General features: G+C 46.3%; 1 protein-coding gene across 4 annotated transcripts in view; it reads left to right on the top strand.

Annotated features, from left to right (window-relative positions):
* Positions 1–20,671, top strand: part of LOC130200397 (copine-8) — an 81,975-nt gene extending 61,304 nt beyond the window's left edge. For 2 of the 4 annotated variants that reach the window (XM_056424648.1, XM_056424649.1), the window contains 7 exons: positions 1,491–1,537; positions 3,957–4,138; positions 5,671–5,798; positions 12,702–12,804; positions 13,646–13,703; positions 13,821–13,894; positions 16,433–20,671. In XM_056424648.1, coding sequence (XP_056280623.1) covers positions 1,491–1,537; positions 3,957–4,138; positions 5,671–5,798; positions 12,702–12,804; positions 13,646–13,703; positions 13,821–13,894; positions 16,433–16,636 — 796 coding nt within the window. In that variant the 3' untranslated portion in view covers positions 16,637–20,671. Of the gene's footprint in view, positions 1–1,490; positions 1,538–1,645; positions 3,450–3,956; positions 4,139–5,670; positions 5,799–12,701; positions 12,805–13,645; positions 13,704–13,820; positions 13,895–16,432 lie in introns of those variants that run through there. The other 2 variants (XM_056424652.1, XM_056424650.1) reach the window with 2 other exon arrangements.
* Positions 20,672–21,051: the final 380 nt, after the last annotated feature.

The raw sequence follows: 21,051 nt of genomic DNA, 5'->3' as shown, positions 1-21,051 counted from the left end.
AGGCGTGTCTCCTTCCTGAAACCCTGTCCTGGTCCACAAGAGTTGAACAGATAGACCGGTTGGAGGAACGAGAGGGGGTGCAGTTAGAAATCAATACTACGTTTTTTATGTTGGAGTTTAAATCCACCAGTGAAGAAAATTAAAGTTCGAATGAAATCCATAACCACACATCACGGGTGAAACTCCCGAGGGCTGATGAACTGATGTCTCGCTCACATTCCTGTGTGATTAATGCAGAGGATGGCGTTGACCTTTTGGAGAATGTCCCGTGTTCTGCTCTGGATATTAATTTTCTCTCTATTTGGAGTCAAACATTCGGGCGGATATTCATTTTGTAGAGCAAGAATCTCTCAATACCGACAATTATAGGACGAATTCTGTGTTTTCAGGTCTTATCGTATTAAGCGAGCCTGATCTAGACTGCTATCTAAACTTCATTTGGAAACCATAAACATGTGGGCTCTATATATATATATATGTATATAAATAAATATATATATATATATATATATATATACATGGGTTCGAATCCCGGTCGTCCCAGATCCTTTCTGTGTGGAGTTTGCATGTTCTCCTCGTGTCTGCGTGGGTTTCCTCCGGGTCCTCTGGTTTCCCCCACCATCATAAAGACATGCACCGCAGCCTCACCCCGGTTCGTATGGATGTGAATGAATGTTGGTGGTGGTCGGAGGGGCCGTAGGCGCTGATTGGCTGCCACGCTTCCGTCAGTCTGCCCCAGGGCAGCTGTGGCTACTGATGTAGCTTACCACCACCGGGATGACTGTGTGTGTATGACTACTGGACTCTGGACTGTAAAGCGACTTTGGGTGTCTTGAGAAGCGCTATATAAAATAAATGATTATTATTATTATATGTATATATATATATACACATATATATATATATATGTATGTATATATGGTCTAATCTGATATCTCTTGGATGGTGACCTCTGACTGTTTCCATGACATTCCTGTTTCTCAGAGGATGAAACCTCGTTGGCGATCCGCAGACTTGTTCTCTAGCGCCGCCATGAGGTTAACATTTCTGACTGTCATCCCTCTCAATGACAAATGGATTTACTGCGATTCAATTTGGTCCACACAAAGTACCGCGAAAATGTTCGCCAATTGGTCGACTGATTCAGCATTTCACCCAACCCCCCTCCCCCTGCCTACCAGAGCGTCAATGGATCACCTTGGAGAGCTGAAAGGAGGTGAACTTCAGGAGTCAGGGTGGCACATCCTTTTTTCACTCGTGCAGTTATGGCGAATATCGGTGTGTTCTCCGTAGAGAGAGAGAGAGAGAGAGAGACCACTTCAAAGTACAAAGCATTGTTGTCCACCCTCAAGGAACTCCTCCCACTTCATCATCCACACACACACGTACACATTTATGTGGACACTAATGGCACACAAAAAACAATAGAAGAAAAAGAAGAGACACATTATTGTTGATTCGTGATCACCTCTCTGCTTTTGTCTTCTCAGGACCCAGATTAACTTCACCGTGGCCATCGATTTTACAGCTTCCAATGGTGAGCCTCCCAGTAAACACACACACACACAGCGATGTTGAATATCCACACACACTCAGAGCATAAGGGCACACACAGTGATCTGAGTGTTTATTCAAATATGTGCAGATGGGAATCAAATGTTTCCTAATGGCCCTCTCCATCACACCTGGCAGCTCGAGCTGAGTGCGGTAACGATGGCGGTGATTAAGGACGTGTTATCCGTCTACCCCTGAACTCGCTTCTAGGCGGGCGGAAGCGCTAGATGTTTGATTGTAGGATGACGGCTCGTAGAGTTCTGCAGTTTATTAAAACACAGCTGGAGTAGCGACTCAAATTCATATTAATATTACATTAAAGTAATGAGAAGCCAATTTGGCTCCATCAGTGAAGTGATGCACGGTTGTGTTGCCACACAAACACCCAGATAACTTTGTGTTGGTTGGCTGCTTCACATTGAACCACTGAACAACAAGCATTGGAAAAACATCATGTAAAAGTTCAAGTGGCTTTTCAGAGAGTCATCGTGGTTCCTCTAAAGCGGAGTGACGCCCACACAGGGACTCATCTCCTGCTGAGGTCTCTTCTCTTTCAGGTAAATGCATAGAAATGGAAATAGAACGGACATCAAATGGTTTTCCGTGTTTGGTACAAAAGGAAATGGTGATTGTTGTTCGGTGTGAGGCGACAACATACCAGGAGAGACTCTTTTTCTGTAACCAGTGAGGTCTTAACCCTTGTGTTGCCTTCGGGTCATTTTGACCCGATTCAATGTTTAACCCTCCTGTCGCCTTCAGGTCAATTTGACCCGATTCAATGTTTAATGTCGGTGTTCTTTCGGGAGTCAACAAACAAACATAAAGTACCTCACACTTAAACTTGGAAAACAATATTAATTCTAATAATTTTCTGGAGATTTTAATAGCTGGGGTCATATTGACCTCAAGGGTAAAATATGTTAGTAAATATAAAGGTAACAGGAGGGTTAAACATTGAATCGTGTCAAATTGACCCGAAGGCAACACAAGGGTTAAAGCGCGAGGGAACCAGCAAGCCAGCTGTTGGCTAGATGGTAAATTGGGTTTTCATGTTCTAACTAACATTACAGAAAATCATTTTAAATAAGGTTTACGTTGGTGTTTCATTTTCACCCAAAAAGTGAAACTTGTGTCCTCACGTAACAGAGAAACGTCAATTTTAAGACGGTTGGTTGCAATTTTGAAACCACTGTTGTGTCATTGTAGTGTAACACTAAGCTTATAAACCCTTTTCAAAGAATGGCTGAAGTGTCCCCTTGATGCAACGACCGCCTCACCTCTTCCATTGTGCGACACAGTGCGTTTACATGATGGTATAATTCTAATCTTGCTTTAGTCGGACTATGCTATCTTTTGGGTCATCTGCTATTATCCCAATATACATGGCAGTGAGTAATTCGAATCATTGGCCGAAAGCATGTCATATCCGATACCATAGGTGGTGCTGTTTTCATTACAACTCGTGGTGATACAGCCATTTCCGCTTGACCTCTTCACCACTACCAACAACAACCAACAACATCAACATTTCGAGAAAGAACCATGAACTTTAGTATGTTCAACTCCTTCAATACATTAAGCATAAATTATGTCTGCTCTTCGGTCCAGAGATGTGTGGTGGCTCTTGTGTTCTCCATAGCGTTGTTTGCAGCGCCGCCGCTCCCATAACGCGCACTACGCGCTGCGCGTAGGGCACCAAGTCCTGAGGGGGCTCCACAAAATAGGCAACTTAAAAAATCCTCATAGTTATAATAATTATAATGCCGATATTATTTCAGTCTCGAAATATTAGGCGCCTTTTAGGCATGTATATCACAAAACAGGCAGAACAAGAGACATATTTAATCGCTCAGCACCCCCCCCCCCACCCCCCTGTTAACACTTCTCGGGTTGCATCGCTCTGCTGTGATGCGCGCCGACACATCCGCGCACACAGATGAGCACACTCTCACTAGCACCCCCGACAATGATCACCGTGTGTCACTTTCCTATCTCAGGGGGGCATCATGAGGAGTTATGCTTAGGGCACCAACATGGTTAGCAGCGGTACTGGTTGATCGTCTCTTTCGACTTCAGGGTCACGACATGGGAGGGAGGAGGGAGGAGGGCGGCGGGATCTCAAGCATGCGCAAAGACGCAAAGTCCAGTTCCTAATCCAATTCACCGTTACATGCCGCGAAAGTCGAATTATCAACCGGATCGGATCGAGTTATCCAGGGGTGTTAATCGGATCGTAGTCGGACCGCACACAGTCGAACAAAGGTGTTTACATGAAACGGATCATTCGATTTCAGTCCGGCTAAGCCAGTTATTCGAATGCATGTAAACACGGTCAGAGTGTCATCCGTCTGTGTGTGTGTGTGTGTGTGTGTGTGTGTGTGTGTTCCCTTTGTCATAAACAGGGAACCCGGCCCAGCCCACCTCGCTCCACTACATGAGTCCATACCAGCTGAACGCCTACGCCATGGCCCTGAAGGCCGTGGGAGAAATCATCCAGGACTACGACAGCGACAAGATGTTTCCGGCTCTCGGCTTCGGAGCCAAGCTGCCGCCCGACGGACGGGTGTCCCACGAGTTCGCCTTGGTACGGACTAGAGGGGCCGGGACCGGGCTTTTAAGACGGGGTCATAGAGATGTGGCCTACATCGGGTTTCTAAGTTAAACACCAGGAATATTTGACATTACATACAATGAAAAAATGTCATCAGAACTGACAACATCAGGTTGTAAATCCAGTAGAATTGAACAGCAGTTTACACAAACTCTGAACAGACTACTATCACAACACCAGAGTCCCAACCAACAAGAGTGTCATGCTGGCTGCTTCCCCCTGCTCCCTACTCCTCATGCTAAAGGAGGCCGAGAGAGGAGAAGGAGGCGGCAGAGACGAGGGGGAGGAAAGGAAATGTTAAGGAGAGAAGGAGTCGGCAGAGACGAGGGGGGAGGAAAGGAAATGTTATGTGGAGAAGGAGTCGGCAGAGACGAGGGGGGAGGAAAGGAAATGTTAAGAAGAAAAGGAGGCCGAGAGAGGAGAAGGAGTCGGCAGAGACGATGGGGAGGAAAGGAAATGTTAAGGAGAGGAGTCGGCAGAGACGAGGGGGGAGGAAAGGAAATGTTATGTGGAGAAGGAGTCGGCAGAGACGAGGGGGGAGGAAAGGAAATGTTATGTGGAGAAGGAGTCGGCAGAGACGATGGGGAGGAAAGGAAATGTTAAGGAGTCGGCAGAGACGAGGGGGGAGGAAAGGAAATGTTATGTGGAGAAGGAGTCGGCAGAGATGAGGGGGGTGGAAAGGAAATGTTAAGAAGAAAAGGAGGCCGAGAGAGGAGAAGGAGGCGGCAGAGACAATGGGGAGGAAAGGAAATGTTAAGGAGACGAGGAGGCCGAGAGAGAAGAAGGAGCCGGCAGAGCCGAGGGGGGAGGAAAGGAAATGTTCAGGGGAAAAGGAGCTGGCAGAGACAAGGGGGAGGAAAGGAAATGTTAACGGGAGAAGGAGACACCAGAGTCCCAACCAACAAGAGTGTCAATTGACTCTCTACTACTGATAGTTAAAGTGACACGCAGCATAAACAAAATGATACTCACAGAACATCTGATGTGCATATCCACATTTTATTTATTTTTAAATTTTTTTAGCTTTCTGGACACGGCAGTGTGTCACATGCAGAACATGGTCAAAAACACATCAGAAATAGAGCTACCAGACCTTCTCACACAAATATAACTAAATAAAATGAAACACAATATAATACATTCCAAAAATAGATATATGAATCAGAAATAAGTAAATTCAATGAAATGAAAGTAAATTATTAGTGACAGCAGTAGTTGAAGGTAAAGAGGCTCTCTCTCTCTCTCTCTCTCTCCCCTCTTCCCCCCCCCCCCCCCCCAGAGACAGCTCTGCTTTGAAAGCTCCATCAGAGTTAGGAGTCAAGTTGAGGTCACTGATGAAATATCTCCACCCCTGATCATTATAATGTATAATTGCTGTTTCCATGGCACAACGCAGGAGTCTATACATCGTCCTCCAGTCTTGTTCGCTCCATCCGTTTCTCCTCGGTGCCTCTGAAATGACCCGGGCAGGTCAGTGATGGTTTCCTCTCGCCTCCTTGATGTAGAACGGGAACCCTCAGAACCCGTACTGCACCGGCATCGACGGCGTGATGGAAGCCTACTACCAGAGTCTGAAGTCCGTGCAGCTCTACGGACCCACCAACTTCTCCCCCATCATCAACCACGTGGCCAGGTGAGTCGGTGGAAACACGGTTACACACAATTTAACTGTTCTTCTCATCGACGTCTCCTCCGGTAATCGGTTTGCTGTGTCTGGTTTTTTACACTTGTATGTTTGCCATCGCCCGCTTCTTAACCCTTGTGTTGCCTTCGGGTCATTTTGACCCGATTCAATATTGAACCCTCCTGTCGCCTTCGGGTCAATTTGACCCGATTCAATGTTTAATGTCGGTGTTCTTTCGGGAGTCAACAAACAAACATAAAGTACCTCACACTTAAACTTGGAAAACAATATTAATTCTAATAATTTTCTGGAGATTTTAATAGCTGGGGTCATATTGACCTCAAGGGTAAAATATGTTAGTAAATATAAAGGTAACAGGAGGGTTAAACATTGAATCGGGTCATATTGACCCGAAGGCGACAGGAGGGTGAAACATTGAATCGGGTCAAATTGACCCGAAGGCAACACAAGGGTTAAGTGAAAAGCTTTAAAATATGCGTGAAAGAAACAGCGAGTACCTTTCACCTTGCGGCTGACGCTCGGCTCGTGTTCTCAGGTTTTCTGTAATCGTCTCCGAGCAGCGGGTGCTGCCAGGTAGCAAGAGATTAGAAGAGAGAGAGAGGAGCGAAGAGAACGCACCTGACAGATGATTACATGTTTGTGTGAGTCTCTGCATACAAAGTTCTGACAAAAACGAGGCATAAAGGAACTATTCATCCCAGTGTGTAATTAGAGAGATGAACTCAAGTGAAGCCTCTCATCGGGTTACTTTACATAGTGAGACGATTATTTACTGAAATATTAATTGCATAGTTCCACTTTAACAGGCACTATGAAGGGAAATGGAGAAACAAGCAGAGGCAGGCTTTTATTATACTTGGAATTTCACCTAAAATATCCTTTTTCCTAACACCCTTGTCATGAACTTTCCTCTTTGCCTCCAGCATATTTATTGTAATATTTTTTTAAGCGCAAACAAATCGCACCTCTTCCAGTCCTGTAGTTGCATCGAACACTTCTCTCTTTATAGATGAAGTGTTTTGGGGACTACAGGCTTTCTTTGGGCTTTGTATTGTCTTTACTCAGCCATGCTGGCTGCCCCCCCCTGCTCCCTTCTCCTCAAGCTAAGCTAAACTAGAATCCTCCTGACTGGAGGAACAGACTCTCTGCAAGAACTATTTCTAACCATCCATTTTCTCCTTTTATTCTCTACTTTTTTATCTCTTAGTTATTTTTGTTTTGTTCGTTTTCTAACTCTGCCCCACGTTTGTGGTTTCTGTGTCTTTGTGTTATCTGTTACTATCTGGTCCATGAGAACAAGATAACAAAGTACACAAATACAACAGAGCAAACCAACGGTTTTATTCCATAATGCTAATGAGATAAATTTGAATTTGACTGATTTTTTTTCCCAAACTACATCATAGTAATTTGTTCTACGAGATTTAACTTTTAAGATTCTTCCCAATTTAATAAGGTCCAGAAACCTCTTGAGCACTAGATGTAGATACACGTTGTGTCAGAAGGAGCGATTAGTGTGAACTAGTGTTGTTACGAGATGTGCCGACGCTTCGAAGCGTGTGTCGAGTAATGGAGGGGGCGTTTCCTCGAAGCGTGCTTCATTTAGGGGAGGAGCCAAAAATGATGACGTCCGAAGCCTCGCTGTCCGGCTGTACCACGTGACTGCTTCGGGAAGTGGTTCAGATATTGCCGGGAGGTTTGACAGCAATATAAACCCCTCAGGCTCCATTCAACATGTGGGTTGTTGGTTGAGAGTTTGGAGAGTTTAGAGAGAGAGATAGTTTGGAGAGTTCGGAGAGTGAGGAGAGAAGGATAGGTGATAAAATGGAACTGTTGAGAAACTGTTATTTCTGAAAAAAAATGAATAAAATGTCCCTTATCCTGTACATCACTGTCCAAGTTACACAAGCATATTCAGTCCCCTCTTCCTAGTTACACACACACACGTTCACTGTCCTCTGCCTGCCTAAGCCCATGCCATTTTCCTAAAGTGACATAATAACATTATTACACAACCTGCCGTATCATATGATACTACCATTTTGGGAACATTTACACACACAGAATACATTCAAAAAATATTTTATTATGCACATATGTGATAATTTATGTACAGAAATTATTTGGTCATACATTTTTGTAATTCATAGTCATTCCCAACAGCCATAACAGACACACAAATTCAATGCATCACATTATGTGGTTCAGATACAGCTGCCTGTGATTATGCACTTGGCCAGTAGGTGGTTTCGTGAGCACATGAAGCTTCGAGAAATGAACCCTTTCTCGAACCAATTGGCTGAAGTGGTTCGATGCCTCATGACTCATGAGGCTTCATCTCACCATCACTAGTGTGAACCCAATAGCACGATTTAGGAGACCGAACTGCAAATAATGATCTTTACTCAGAGTATCCTCAGGAACCAAACAGGAAGAAATATATAGACACAATGTGTACCGCACGAGGGCTGGAAAACACACAAACAATCTGGCAGAGGACAAGAGCAAGTGAGGGGCCCTAAGTAGACAGGTACTAACGAGGGAAAGGGCAACAGGTGAGACGGGCATGAGGACCAGGTGAAGGGAATGAGGGATTGACGAGGTGGGAGTGACCAGAGGCAGGTGAGAGAACAGGTGAAGGGAACGAGGTATTAACGAGGTGGGAGTGATCAAAGGCAGGTGAGAGAACAGGTGAAGGGAGTTGGACTAACGAGACGGAAAAGCAGGATCTGGAAATGGATGAGGGTTTTTGTATATGGTATAATTGAAATGTATGGTGAGGGTTAATTCTTTCTTTTTTTTTTTTTTTTTTAATTTTGGATGTTAAAGAGAGCCTACTGTATGATTCATACTCCACAGTAGAGGGTGGCGGTAATGCACCAATTATATGGATGCCAACCGCCGTTAAACACCAAGAAGAAGAAGGACTGTGACATGTTGCATCTCCCTGCAACTTTTGTTGCCGATTTTTCCAACTTTGTCGCCGAGAACAGTTCTTTTTTATTTCTTTTCGTGTGGTAACCCCACCTTCACCTCCTCTCCTCCCACGTCCACCGCTCCTCAGTGTGTTGCTGCTCTGTTGTGAGCACCTTCAGTTATCAGCAGAGTGGAGGAGACGATACCGATCGAACCTCCCGGTGGCTCAAAGGTGAAGTTCAGCAGAAATAATCTGATTGTGCTAATATTAGCAACCGTCATATCACAACTCGAATGTCAAGTCAAGTCAAGTCTTTTATTGTCAGATACACAGAATGACACAGGGTCAGACTGGGCACTGAAATTCTTAGGACAAGGCACCACACAACAACTATCATAGCCGAACATAATATAACATGACATACACACTGTACAAGAACTCTGAACATAATACTAACATATAATACACATAACTAAACTACAGACAAATGGGAGTAGCAGGTAGTGAAAGCAGGTAGTGCAATAGAAAGTGTAGGTGTAAGTACAAGGCTGAAAGTGACAGTGTATGTAAAGTGACGAGTGTAAAGTGTCGAGTGCAAAAGTGTCGATCGTGTGTCAGTGTCCATTGAGCAGCCTGATGGCTCTCGGGAAGAAACTGTTCTCCAGTCTCTGTGTGCGAGACCGGATACTACGGTACCGCCTTCCAGAAGGCAGCGGGGTGAACAGGCTGAAGGCTGGATGATGGCAGTCCTTTAGGACCCTGCCAGTCTTCCTGAGGCATCGTGTGCGGTATGTGTCCTGCAGGGCTGGGAGCTCCCTACCGATGATGAACTCCGCAGTCCTGACCACACTGCGTAGGGCCTTGCGGTCCTTGGCTGTGCAGCTCCCATACCACACTGTGATGCACCCAGTCAGGATGCTTTCTATTGTGCATCTGTAGAAATTGGTGAGGATGACTGAATCCATGCCAAACTTCTTCAGTCTCCTCAGGAAGAAGAGGCGCTTCCGGGCCGCTTTGACCACCTTGTCTGTGTGAGCAGACCAGGTGAGGTCGTTGCTGATGTTGACCCCGAGGAACCTGAAGCCGCTGACCATTTCCACTGCTGAACCGTTGATATGCAGGGGTGCTCCTCCACCTGCCGTCTCCTAAAGTCCACAATCATCTCCTTTGTCTTGCTGATGTTGAGAGAGGCTATTATCCTGACACCATGTAGTCAGGGTAGCAACCTCCTCTCTGTAGGCTGACTCATCATTGCCAGTGATGAGGCCCACAATGGTTGTGTCATCAGCAAACTTGACAATGAGGTTGGAGCTGTGCGTAGCTACACAGTCATGTGTGAACAAGGAGAACAGGAGGGGGCTGAGCACACAGCCCTGGGGGGTGCCTGTGTTGGTGATTACTGTAGATGAGGTCACCGATTCTCACCACCTGTGGCCTCCCCGTCAGGAAGTCGAAGACCCATTTGCATAGGGAGGTGCTTAGTCCCAGGTCCACGAGCTTCGAGACGAGTCTGGAGGGGATGATGGTATTGAATGCTGAACTGTAGTCAATGAACAGCATCCTCACATATGTATTCCCTTTGTCCAGGTGGGTGAGGGCGGTGTGCGTGGTCAGGGCTATGGCATCGTCTGTAGACCGGTTGGACCGGTATGCAAACTGCATCGGGTCCAGGGTGGGAGGCAGCAAGGAGCAGATGAATGATTTGACCAGCCGCTCAAAGCACTTCATGATCACAGAGGTCAGTGCTACCGGGCGGTAGTCATTCAAGCAGGTGACCTTGGTGATCTTGGGCACAGGGACGATGGTGGTCCGTTTGAAGCATGTGGGGAGTACAGACAGGCTGAGGGAGAGGTTGAAGATGTCGCTGAAGACCCCCGCTAGCTGGTCAGCGCAACCCCTGAGGGCCCTACCTGATATGCCATCCGGGCCAGGTGCCTTGCGAGGTTGATCTTATTGAAGCAGCGCCTCACCTCTGCTACAGTTATAGTAGGCACACCACTGGTTGGGCCTCAGGTAGCTCCGCTGCAGGGGGTCACTGTCCTCTCAAAACGAGCGAAAAAAGCATTCAGCTCGTCTGGAAGAAGGACAGAGGACTGGGTCTCACTGCAGCCCCTCCCCTTGTAGTCTGTAATGGCTCTTAATCCACTCCACATGCGCCTGGGGTCAGAGCCATGGTAGCTAGACTCCACCTTGCTCCTGTATGTCCTCTTTGCAGCTTTGATGGCCCTCAAAAGGTCGTATCTGGACTTCCTGTACTGATCAGGATCCCCGGAGTTAAAGGCAGCAGACCGGGCTCTAAGGTGGGTCCGGACCGCGGCGTCAACCCAGGGCTTCTGATTAGGGAAAGACCGGACAGTCTTCTTCGGGACGATGTCCTCAATGCAATATTGGATGTAACTGGAAACAGTGTCTGTGTACTCATTAATGTCCCCATCTGCTGCTACCCGAAACATCAGCCAGTCAGTGTTGTCAAAACAGTCCTGGAGAGTCGCCACACCCTCGTCACTCCATTGATGGACTGTCCTCTCAGCCGGTCTGACCTGTTTTAGCTTTTGTCTATATGCGGGGAGCAGAAGAATGGAGGTGTGATCAGCTTTACCAAAAGCAGGGCGTGGGAGGGCTTTGTAACTGTCCCGGAATGTCGTATAACAATGGTCAAGGGTCTGATCTCCACGTGTGAAGAAGTCAATGTGCTGATAGTATTTAGGCAGGACTTTCTTCATGTTGGCTCTGTTGAAATCCCCAACCACAATAAAGGCTGCCTCTGGGTGCACATTCTCCAGACCGTTAATAATTCCATACAGTTCATCCAGAGCAGTAGCCTTATCTACTTGGGGGGGAATGTAGACTACACTCAGAACGACTGCAGTAAACTCCCGCGGTAGATAGAAGGGTCTGATTTTTACAGTCAACAGCTCGAGGACTGGAGAGCAGTGAGATGCTAGTACTGCTATGTCCGTAGCCCAAGAAAAATTAACCATAACACAGACCCCTCCGCCCCTGCGCTTGCCTGAATCAGCTGTCCTGTCCTGACGGTGTATGCTGAATCCCAACGGAGTAACTGCCGCGTCGGAAATCTCCGGGACGAGCCACGTCTCGACGAATGCCAATACACAGCAGTTCCTGATGTCCCGTTGGAATTTAATACGTGCATTCAGATCATCCATCTTGTTGTCGATGGACTGAACGTTGGCAAGTAGTATGGATGGTAGAGCAGGTTTGAAATACCTTTTCCGATGTAAGGGAAAGGTCGCGCTAAACAGCGTAGCGGAAGATGAACATTCATTCAAAGGGACATTCATTCAAAGACAAAAAATAATTTTGAAAGGTTATGTACTGTGAAGGATTCTGGTACTGGGCATCTCGCACTCGATGGAAATCAGGATCAGGAGGCGGTGGATTAGGTTTAACAATATTTAATGGCAATAAGTTTAAGAAACAAACGAGGCTTGCGGCTCCGCTCCGACCGCTGCCTACAGTCTCCTCCACGCCGCTGCGACATCACCCTTCCGGTCAGCTGACTAAACGGTTCCTTCACAATAAAAGTCTAGTATGTTACTTTTAAGTAACGTCACAGGCTTCAACCGGCTTCGACATTTCTGAAATACTGACTAACATTCATTCTCATGCATAAACATGAACTCTTTCCATTTACATTCAGCATTTTCATACATTTAATACAGAACACAGTCTTTCCCTTATGCTTCATAATACATTCATAATAATATTCCTAATATTTCCTAATTATAATATCTTTCCATATGTATTAATTTAAAGCACAAGACTTCCTCTTTGTACATGTGCAGAATCTAAATCAACTATTACAACCTAACAGTACTTAACTATTTAATTTGTGTACTTTAATTAAAATCCCACAGAAGGATGCTTCATCTGCTCTTCATCTGACTCGTCGGGGTAAACAAGAGGCAGAAACAATAACAGCGATTGGTTGTGCGTGTGTTTTCTGCACGTAGGTATGCAGCGTTGGTGAAGGACGGCTCCCAGTACTTTGTGCTCCTCATCATCACGGACGGCGTCATCTCCGACATGGCCCAGACCAAGGAGTCCATCGTCAACGTAAGTGGCCCCGCACACCGACACCCAAAACAGAAAGGATGAAGAGGGGTTCTCTCGCTTCGCAGCCTTTCAGTCGGAGGAACGTCGGCCGCATCTATAAAATGCTTCGAGAGTAAAGATAATGAAAAACGAAACTCTCGGCGAAGGCTCGCTGCCCTGCAGCCATCAGGGTGTCGGCAGCGTGGCGGAGTAAGGACTAAAGAGGGGGAGACGTTCATCACAGGGACTGTCTTCATCATCTGGGGAGAGGAACATAATTAAGAGAAAAGGAGCAAGAGAGAGGAGAAGGAGGCGAGGGGGAGGAAAGGAAGTGTTAAAGAGAAAAGGAGGTAGAGAGAGGAGAAGGAGGCAGCAGGGACGAGGGGGGAGGAAAGGAAGTGTTAAAGAGAAAAGGAGGTTGAAAGAGGAGAAGGAGGCAGCAGAGACTAGGGGGAGGAAAGGAAATGTTAAGGAGATGAGGAGGCCGAGAGAGGAGGCGGCAGACACGGGGGGGGGAGAAAGGAAATGAAAAGGAGGCCGAGAGAGGAGAAGGAGGCGGCAGATCATGTATTGCTCTGCTGCCTGAAGTCAACCTATTACTCAAACACACACACACACACACACACACAGACAGAGAGACACACACGCCCTCTCTGTCAGGCACAGTGTGTATACGCTGTCCCTGCGCTGATGAAGACGAAGGCCTTACCTCATTAAGGACCCCCAAAGGGAGACCGACCCCCGGTTCCCATCCCCAACCAAACTCACTCGGCTGGATTTCCATCTCGTACTCATTGTGTCTCAGACGTCAGGCGACCGTATGCTCTATCCGTATCACATCTTCATCGCTCCTCTCCCGCAGGCCTCCGGTCTGCCCATGTCACTCATCATCGTGGGGGTGGGGCCCGCAGAATTTGACGGTAAGTCGACAAGACTTTGCGCGTCACATGAATGTGTAACACAACTTGATTTTACCCACTCTGGGGTCTGGTGACTCGGAGCGACGCTCACGGTGCATGTTTTTATTTTCTCCTCAGCCATGGAAGAGTTGGACGGGGACGAAATCCGAATCTCATCCAGAGGAAGATTTGCCGAGAGGGACATCGTCCAGGTACACGCCGCGTCAGTGTTCTCCTCTGTGGAGTCTGACTGTCCCCCGAGATCCTCCATCCTCACTTTCTCCCCCTGAGTTTATCCCCCGTGATTTATTGTAAATGTGATACTGATTTTGAGTAAAACCAAATCAAGGCTGAATTAAACCAATGTTACGGAGAAAAGGAAGCCGAGAGAGGAGAAGGAGGCGGCTTAGACGAGGGGGAGGAAAGGAAGTGTTAAGGAGACGAGGAGGCCGAGAGGGGAGAAAGGCGGCAGAGACGATGGGGAAGAAAGGAAACATTAAGGAGACGAGGAGGCCGAGAGAGGAGAAGGAGACGGCAGAGACGAGTGGGAGGAAAGGAAATGAAAAGGAGGCCGAGAGAGGAGGCGGCAGAGACGGGGGGGGGGGGGGGGAGAGAAAGGAAATGTTGTGGAGGCCGAGAGAGGAGAAGAAGGTGGCAGAGACGAGGGGGGGGGGAAATGAATCGTTATGGAGAAGAGGAGACTGATTTTGAGTCAAACCAAATCACGGCTGAATTAAACCAACCGGGTAACTCTAAGGTGGCGGGCCCTGTCTTTCTCTTTCTTTTCTCTGTGTAAGGTTTACACTTGATCCGTGTTGGAATCCTTCGTCTCTCGGAGTTTGCATATTAATTAGAAGAGCAAAGCTAAAATAATAAAGGTCTTACAACTAGATCTTTATGATGTCATTTATCATGTAAATTCAGTGCATCATGCCAAACACAAAGGACAGTTTGTCCACTTTGCCGAGCGGCTTAAAAATATCTCTTTGTTAACTTAATCATGCAAAAGTATTAAAGCTCGAGAAATATTTATTTTGGAGGCGAAGAAGGATTCGTGTTCGAGCCTCGTCCCTGAAAACACCGAGTCCCCTCCAGGCGACTCGGCTCCGCCCACGGAGACAGACACCTGAGATACAGTGAGATCTTGTTTGTTTGTTTGTCGGTCGTGAAACCTTTTTCTTCTCTCTGACCTTTAAACCGGCGCCCCGACACCCTCCCATGGCAACTCGTTAGTTGGCTTTTTAACAAGCTGGAGTACACATGCGCGCATATGCAGAAAAAGATGGTGTAGAACCCGGTTTCATGCCGATGCCTACGGGCTCTCGGTACCAGCAGCTAATTGCCCTGGTGGCACGGCGAGGTAACATTTGGCCGCGAGGGTTTTCAGCACAAATTGGCTCCTCCGATGAACTCGTGGTCGTAGGTGACATCACCCCCCCCCCCATCCCTCACTCAGCAGCGTCTTCGCCCGTGTGAGAGCCGCTGGACTTACACTGCGTTAAATAATGAGTCACAACGGGAGAGCCATGTCCAGAGGTCCCTGAGCAAAACATGCTAGTTAGGTAGTTAATCAGTTAGTTGTTCAGTTAGTTAGTTAATTAGTTGGTCAGTTAGGTAGGTAGTTAGTGAATTAGTTGTTCAGTTAGTTAGTTAGTTAGGTAGATTGTGAGGTAGGTAGGTCGTCAGTTAGTGAATTAGCGAGTCAGTTAATTGGTTATTCAGTTAGTTAGTTAATTAGTTGGTCAGTTAGGTAGGTAGTTAGTGTGTTAGGTAATTAGTTAGCAGTTAGTTAATGAGTTCGTAAGTCAGTTAGTTAGTTAGTTAGTTAGTCTGTAATATACACACCGCACACCTAATGCAGATTATTCACGTTATTCACATTCATTTTCATAGTTTTGGTGGCATTTATTATTATTATATATTTATAATTATTTTATTAAAATTTCACATAATATGCTGAGATCTATGAAACATGACAAAAATAGCTAAAGAGAGAAAAAGAAACAAAATTCCTCCACCAACAGTCAATCCATATGAAAGATTGGACGATTATGCACCATCACTAATGTGAGTTAGATTCTCGGCGTGTGACAGTTGTGAAAGTAGCGCTGCCGATCCCCAAAATTAAACCTGCTTACCTGCTGCCTAGTATTGTCTCCCCTTAACCCCAGATGTTTGACGGAGCTGACTAGGTCTGACTGGTCTGACTAGGTTTAACTAGGTCTGACTAGGTCTAACTGGCTCGACTAGGTCTGACTAGGTCTAACTAGGTCTGTTCACTTTCACACACCGACGTCTCCAGCGAGCTGCCTAATATTTTCAGTAATTTGCACATTCTTTGCATCCAGTTGCTCGTCTGCGTGACCTTCGGGATCAGATGGTTCTCCCAGTGCTGCAGAAGAGTTTTGACATTCACATAAAAAATAGGGCGAATGTGCAACGTCTTAATGAGGAGAGGCTCTCTGCTCTGGAGCTGCTTCCACTTACAACAGTGAACAAAGGGGATGAATTATGCTATATAGTTGTAATTTCCTTCTTTTTTTCTCCTCTTCTTCTTTTTCTAATATCTGATGTCTTATTCGCTCCGTCTGCTCTTTCGACTCTCCCAGCGCTCGCAATCCACCATCCTCTGAGCCCCGCCCCCCCCTTAGCTACTGTTGCTACGCGGCTCAAAGAAGGCCTCTCGTTTCCAGCCGGAACTTGCCCTTCATCTCTCCACGTTGACTCTCTCTCCCTCTCCTCCCTCTCAGTTCGTCCCCTTCAGGGACTACGTCGACCGGACGGGGAACCACATCCTGAGCATGGCGCGGCTCGCCAAAGACGTCTTGGCCGAGATCCCCGACCAGTTCCTCTCCTACATGAGGACCCGCGGGATCAAGCCGTCGCCAGCGCCGCCTCCCTACACGCCGCCTCCCTACACGCCGCCAGGGCCACACCTGCAGACCCAGATATGAGGAGTGGGGGGGGGGGGGTGAAGGCTTCTGAGTCAGGGGTCAGGGGTCAGCCGAACCTTCTACGCGAAAAGTACTTCCATTTCCCTGAAGCCGCTCTCCATGCCTTGTCGTCGTGGGTCACGCTGGTCTTTCTCGTGTTCAGGAAGCTGCATGTCGTGCCAGGAGGCCCGGAGAAGCCAATGAGAGTCTGTTTACTTCCACCGTCGAGCATTCCTGTCGCCGTCTGGGATCTTTTCTTCTTCTTTTTTTTCCCCCGGAGAGACTTTGGAGATTCTGAATTCAATCCGGGAGGTAAAGAAGGAGTGAAAAGGCAAATGAAGGACGGCTCTGGACACGTTGTAAAGGGAATGTCTCCAGACAAGAACAAAGAAATCATCTTTAATGAAGTTTCTCTGTAAATATCTGTCACTTATTCTATCTCTCTCTCTCTCTAACTCTCACTCCTTGTTTACAGTAATTTACAGTAACAAGGATTTTTAATGTTGATACTTTTATATACACAGTTTCAATATGAAGCTCTCTCTCTCTCTCTCTCTCTCTCCTGGCGTGTGTGTCAGGTAGCAGCAGTGCAGGTCCCGGTAGCCCTTCTGTACTGTACCGTAGCGTGCCGTACCGTGCTGTATTCTGGTGTTTTTGTATTGACCTTCTGCATGAGTGTAGCCTCAGTCAAGTGCATGCATATCGTGGCCCTGCACTACCTCTTCTATCCACCGGTCTGTCTGTCTGTCTGTGGGGGGGGGGGGAGTGTCAGTCTGTGTGCCTGTATCTCCATTTGTCACTTCTGTCTGTCTGCACTGCTCTCAGGTCCGTCTGTCTGTTGCAGCCTTACTTCCTCTCTCTCTCTCTCTCTCTTGCTCTCTCTCTCTTTTCTTGTACTAGCTGTGTTTCCATCCGCCATTTTTTTTTTTTTTTTTTCAGAGACAAGCTGAAAAGAAAATATGTGACACGCCTATATATAATATTATTATATAATATATTTGGGCCTTTTGAAATGTATCTCAGCTCCCCTGCGTTGCGTCCTGGAGACGTAGCGCCCTTATTGCAGGTGTCCATCACCTTCAGCAGGTGTCCTATTCTGTCATGTTGTTCTGAAGCCCGAGCAGCGTCTCCCACTTTGGTCCAGACTTAAATATCACGACAATTATTGGTACAGATTGTCATGAAATGTGGTATAAACATTCATGTTCCCCTCCTAGAGGCTCAGAGGAGGCGCTCCTCCTCCACTTAGACTGAACATGGTACATTCATGACATCATGAGTCAGAGGAATACAACCCGGGTTATTCATCAACACTTTTTAAATCTTGGCTCTTGTGTTTGGCCTGAAGACATCGGCAAACATTTAGGAGCAAATGTGGACAGGTTTTCAGGATTTCACTTTTTTCAGATTGGAAGCATGGCTACTCTCTCTCTCTCCCTCTCTCTGTGTCACTCTCTCTCCTTCTCTTTCTCTCTGTCTCTGTTCTCCTTCGAACTGCCTTGGCAATAAGATGCCCACGTGCCCCGTGTCGTGTGCCCCCCCCCCCCCCCTGTGTGTTTCAATCGACAGCAGCTGCTCTCAGGCGACATGCCGTCTGAGCATCAAGAGCCCAGTGGTCAAAAATGCAGAGAAAAGAAAACACTCGTTCCCTTCGTTGGCTTTTTGTTCCATTTGATTTATTTTGTATTGCACCTTCGAGCTCTGATGAAGCTGTTTTTATACGTCTGTTTTTATGACGCGTGCGCCTAACGTGCCAAACTAGTTTGGACTTCGGAGTTGTTTCTACATGAAGGATGAGTTGGTTTGTCTGTGCCGTGAATGTGGAGGGAGTCGTATGTTCTGGTGTGACACGACTTCTTTTTAAAACATCATGTGGAGCGTTTAGAGAGCGTGAACGCGTCTGAACATGTAGTGAGTTTATTTTATAGTTCCATCACCCTGAAGCCGTCTTAAAGCTACGGCGCACACATCCGCCGGATCACTCTGATGTCTTAACCCAGCACCATGTACACAACATGTACACAACATGTACACACCACGTGTACACAACATGTACACAACATGTACACAACACGTACACAACATGTACACACCACGTGTACACAACATGTACACAACATGTACACACCACGTGTACAACATGTACACACCACGTGTACAACACGTACACAACATGTACACAACACGTACACAACATGTACACGCCATGGACACACCGGTGTGTATCACATGTGTCTTTGTGTCAGGTGTTGCAGCAGTGAGTCAAATCAGCTGATTACGGCGTCCGTGCCTCAGACAGTTGTCATCATCATGTTTAGTTTCTTTGAGGACGTCGTCATGGTGACGCGTCCCAAATGTCTCTCCACAGTCGTCTGATTGAAGACGATTATTTTTTCGAGATGATCTCGTCTCCACAACCAGTTTTGAATCTCACACATTGTTGCTCCACATCCCCGACTTCGTCTTTGTTTGCAGCAGGTGTGTGTGTGTGTGTGTGTGTGTGTGTGTGTGTGTGTGTGTGTGTGTGTGTGTGTGTGTGTGTGTGTGTGTGTGTGTGTGTGTGTGTGTGTGTGTGTGTGTGTGTGTGTGTGCTGCAGCTGGAGGCCTCGTTAGCAGCTCGTTACTGTAAAGCTCCCTGCCAGCGGTTCGAGGTCCCGCGCCGCCGCGGGGGTCAAAGACGGGCCGACGGCGTGTGAGTGTTTGATGTTCGTGCTCGGGGACAATTTAGCATCAACGCCTTCTGCTGGAAACACATTTCTGGACATGACAGATTTCAAAAAATAAGAAGCAGCCACAAGTCTACGGGGATCATTAGAAAGCAAAACTATAGTTATGAACGTTCCGGCCGTTGGTTTTGTCGGTTGTGATAACTTTGCATCAGCTGACTACTATCTTTTCTAAAGGGGCTAACGTTAGCCACCGGAAGCTCCCGGTGGTACCATTATTAAAGATTCTTTAATCCAAGAATTAAAATCAAGGACAATTTCACTAAAAATTCAAACTTGAGGATGACAAATGTTCAGAATCGGGCACCAAAGGATCATCTGTCATGTCCGTATGGAATTGATCAGACAATGAAATGACCGGCGGTCAGTCGCAGAGTGACAAGTGATTTGAAATGTGAATTCAGGAAAAGGCATTCCTGAATTCATGTCTTTTTATTCTTTTCTTTTTTTTTCAAGAAGTTCGGGAGCATTCAAAGAGAGGAAGTCAGACGGCGGGTTTTAAATCAGAAGTATTGTCGTGATGTGAATTCTCGGATGCTTCGTTTTCAGCTTAAATTTATTAATTTGCTAATATTTTGTATTATTATTTGGTCCTTTCTTCAAGTCCATATATGCTGTCTACCCACACACCAACATATCGCCACGCTCATGTTGTGCCAGGTATGTTGTCTTGGCTGGACAGGTATTTGTATTATTATTATTGTTTTGATTGTCCATCACTAACCAGCCCCTCAGAGTGTGTGTCTGTGTGCATGCGTTTGATATAAGTACACTTTGCGTGTGTGTGTGTGTGTGCGAGAGTGTGTGTGTGTGTGTGTGTGTGTGTGTTTACAGAGTGCTTTAATAGACCATGTGAGGTGTAAACACACATAAGATCTTTGTTTACTAAAGCTATCCAAATAATATATTGTGCTGGTCTCCTGAACAACGTGCACTCCGTTTGCATGTTCAGTTTTACAAAGGAGGCGCCGGTTCCTTTTGGTAACAACTGAGTGTTTTTGAAATATAAAATATCTATATGAAAAATTAACTGTACAAAATGGCCTTAAATCTTTCTCTTGAGTTTCTTGGAATTGTGCAATGCCTTCTACAGAAAAATGAATAGTTTCATTAATGGTTATCTATTTTGTGTCCGTGTTTCTATTGCTTTCTAGTGGACTTTTTTTTTGGTCTTTCAATTATTGATTAAATACTTATCTTGTACTTTTTTGAAACCGTGATTTTAATCAGAGAAAGCATGGCTGAAGTACTGATTGTCTGATGATAGATGACTATTTCTGTATCGAACTATGGATTTTTAAATAAATATTCATATTAAACAGCAAACCTGCTTTGGCTCAGTGTTTTTCTTTCTTCGGAGGAGGTTTTTGAATTCCCTTTACTCCCTTCCTTGCTTTCCTCAGTCGCCTTTTCTCTCCTCGCTCCAGCCACAGCGCATGAAGACACACCCCCTCCTCTGTTGCTCTCCTGAAGGCAGCAACTTCCTCGGAAAAATAAATAGAAATGGAAAAATCTGTAATTTCTGAGAGTAATTGACACGTGTTTAAAGAGGCAATTAGTGAGACTCAATGCCCTGTCACACGGAAATACCCAAATGTGTTAATCTGCCCGGGGGGAGGGGGGGGGGGGGGGGGTTGATGGAGTTCTTCATCAACACTCAATAACTCAGCAAGTTTTTCGACAGGTGCTGAGATCTCTGATTTCCACAAG

This window comes from Pseudoliparis swirei, chromosome 10 (genome assembly GCF_029220125.1).
Source record: "Pseudoliparis swirei isolate HS2019 ecotype Mariana Trench chromosome 10, NWPU_hadal_v1, whole genome shotgun sequence".
Taxonomy (NCBI): Eukaryota; Metazoa; Chordata; class Actinopteri; order Perciformes; family Liparidae; genus Pseudoliparis; species Pseudoliparis swirei.
The sequence above is the reverse complement of the archived record's forward strand: the minus strand, read 5'-3'. Positions and strand labels throughout refer to the sequence as shown.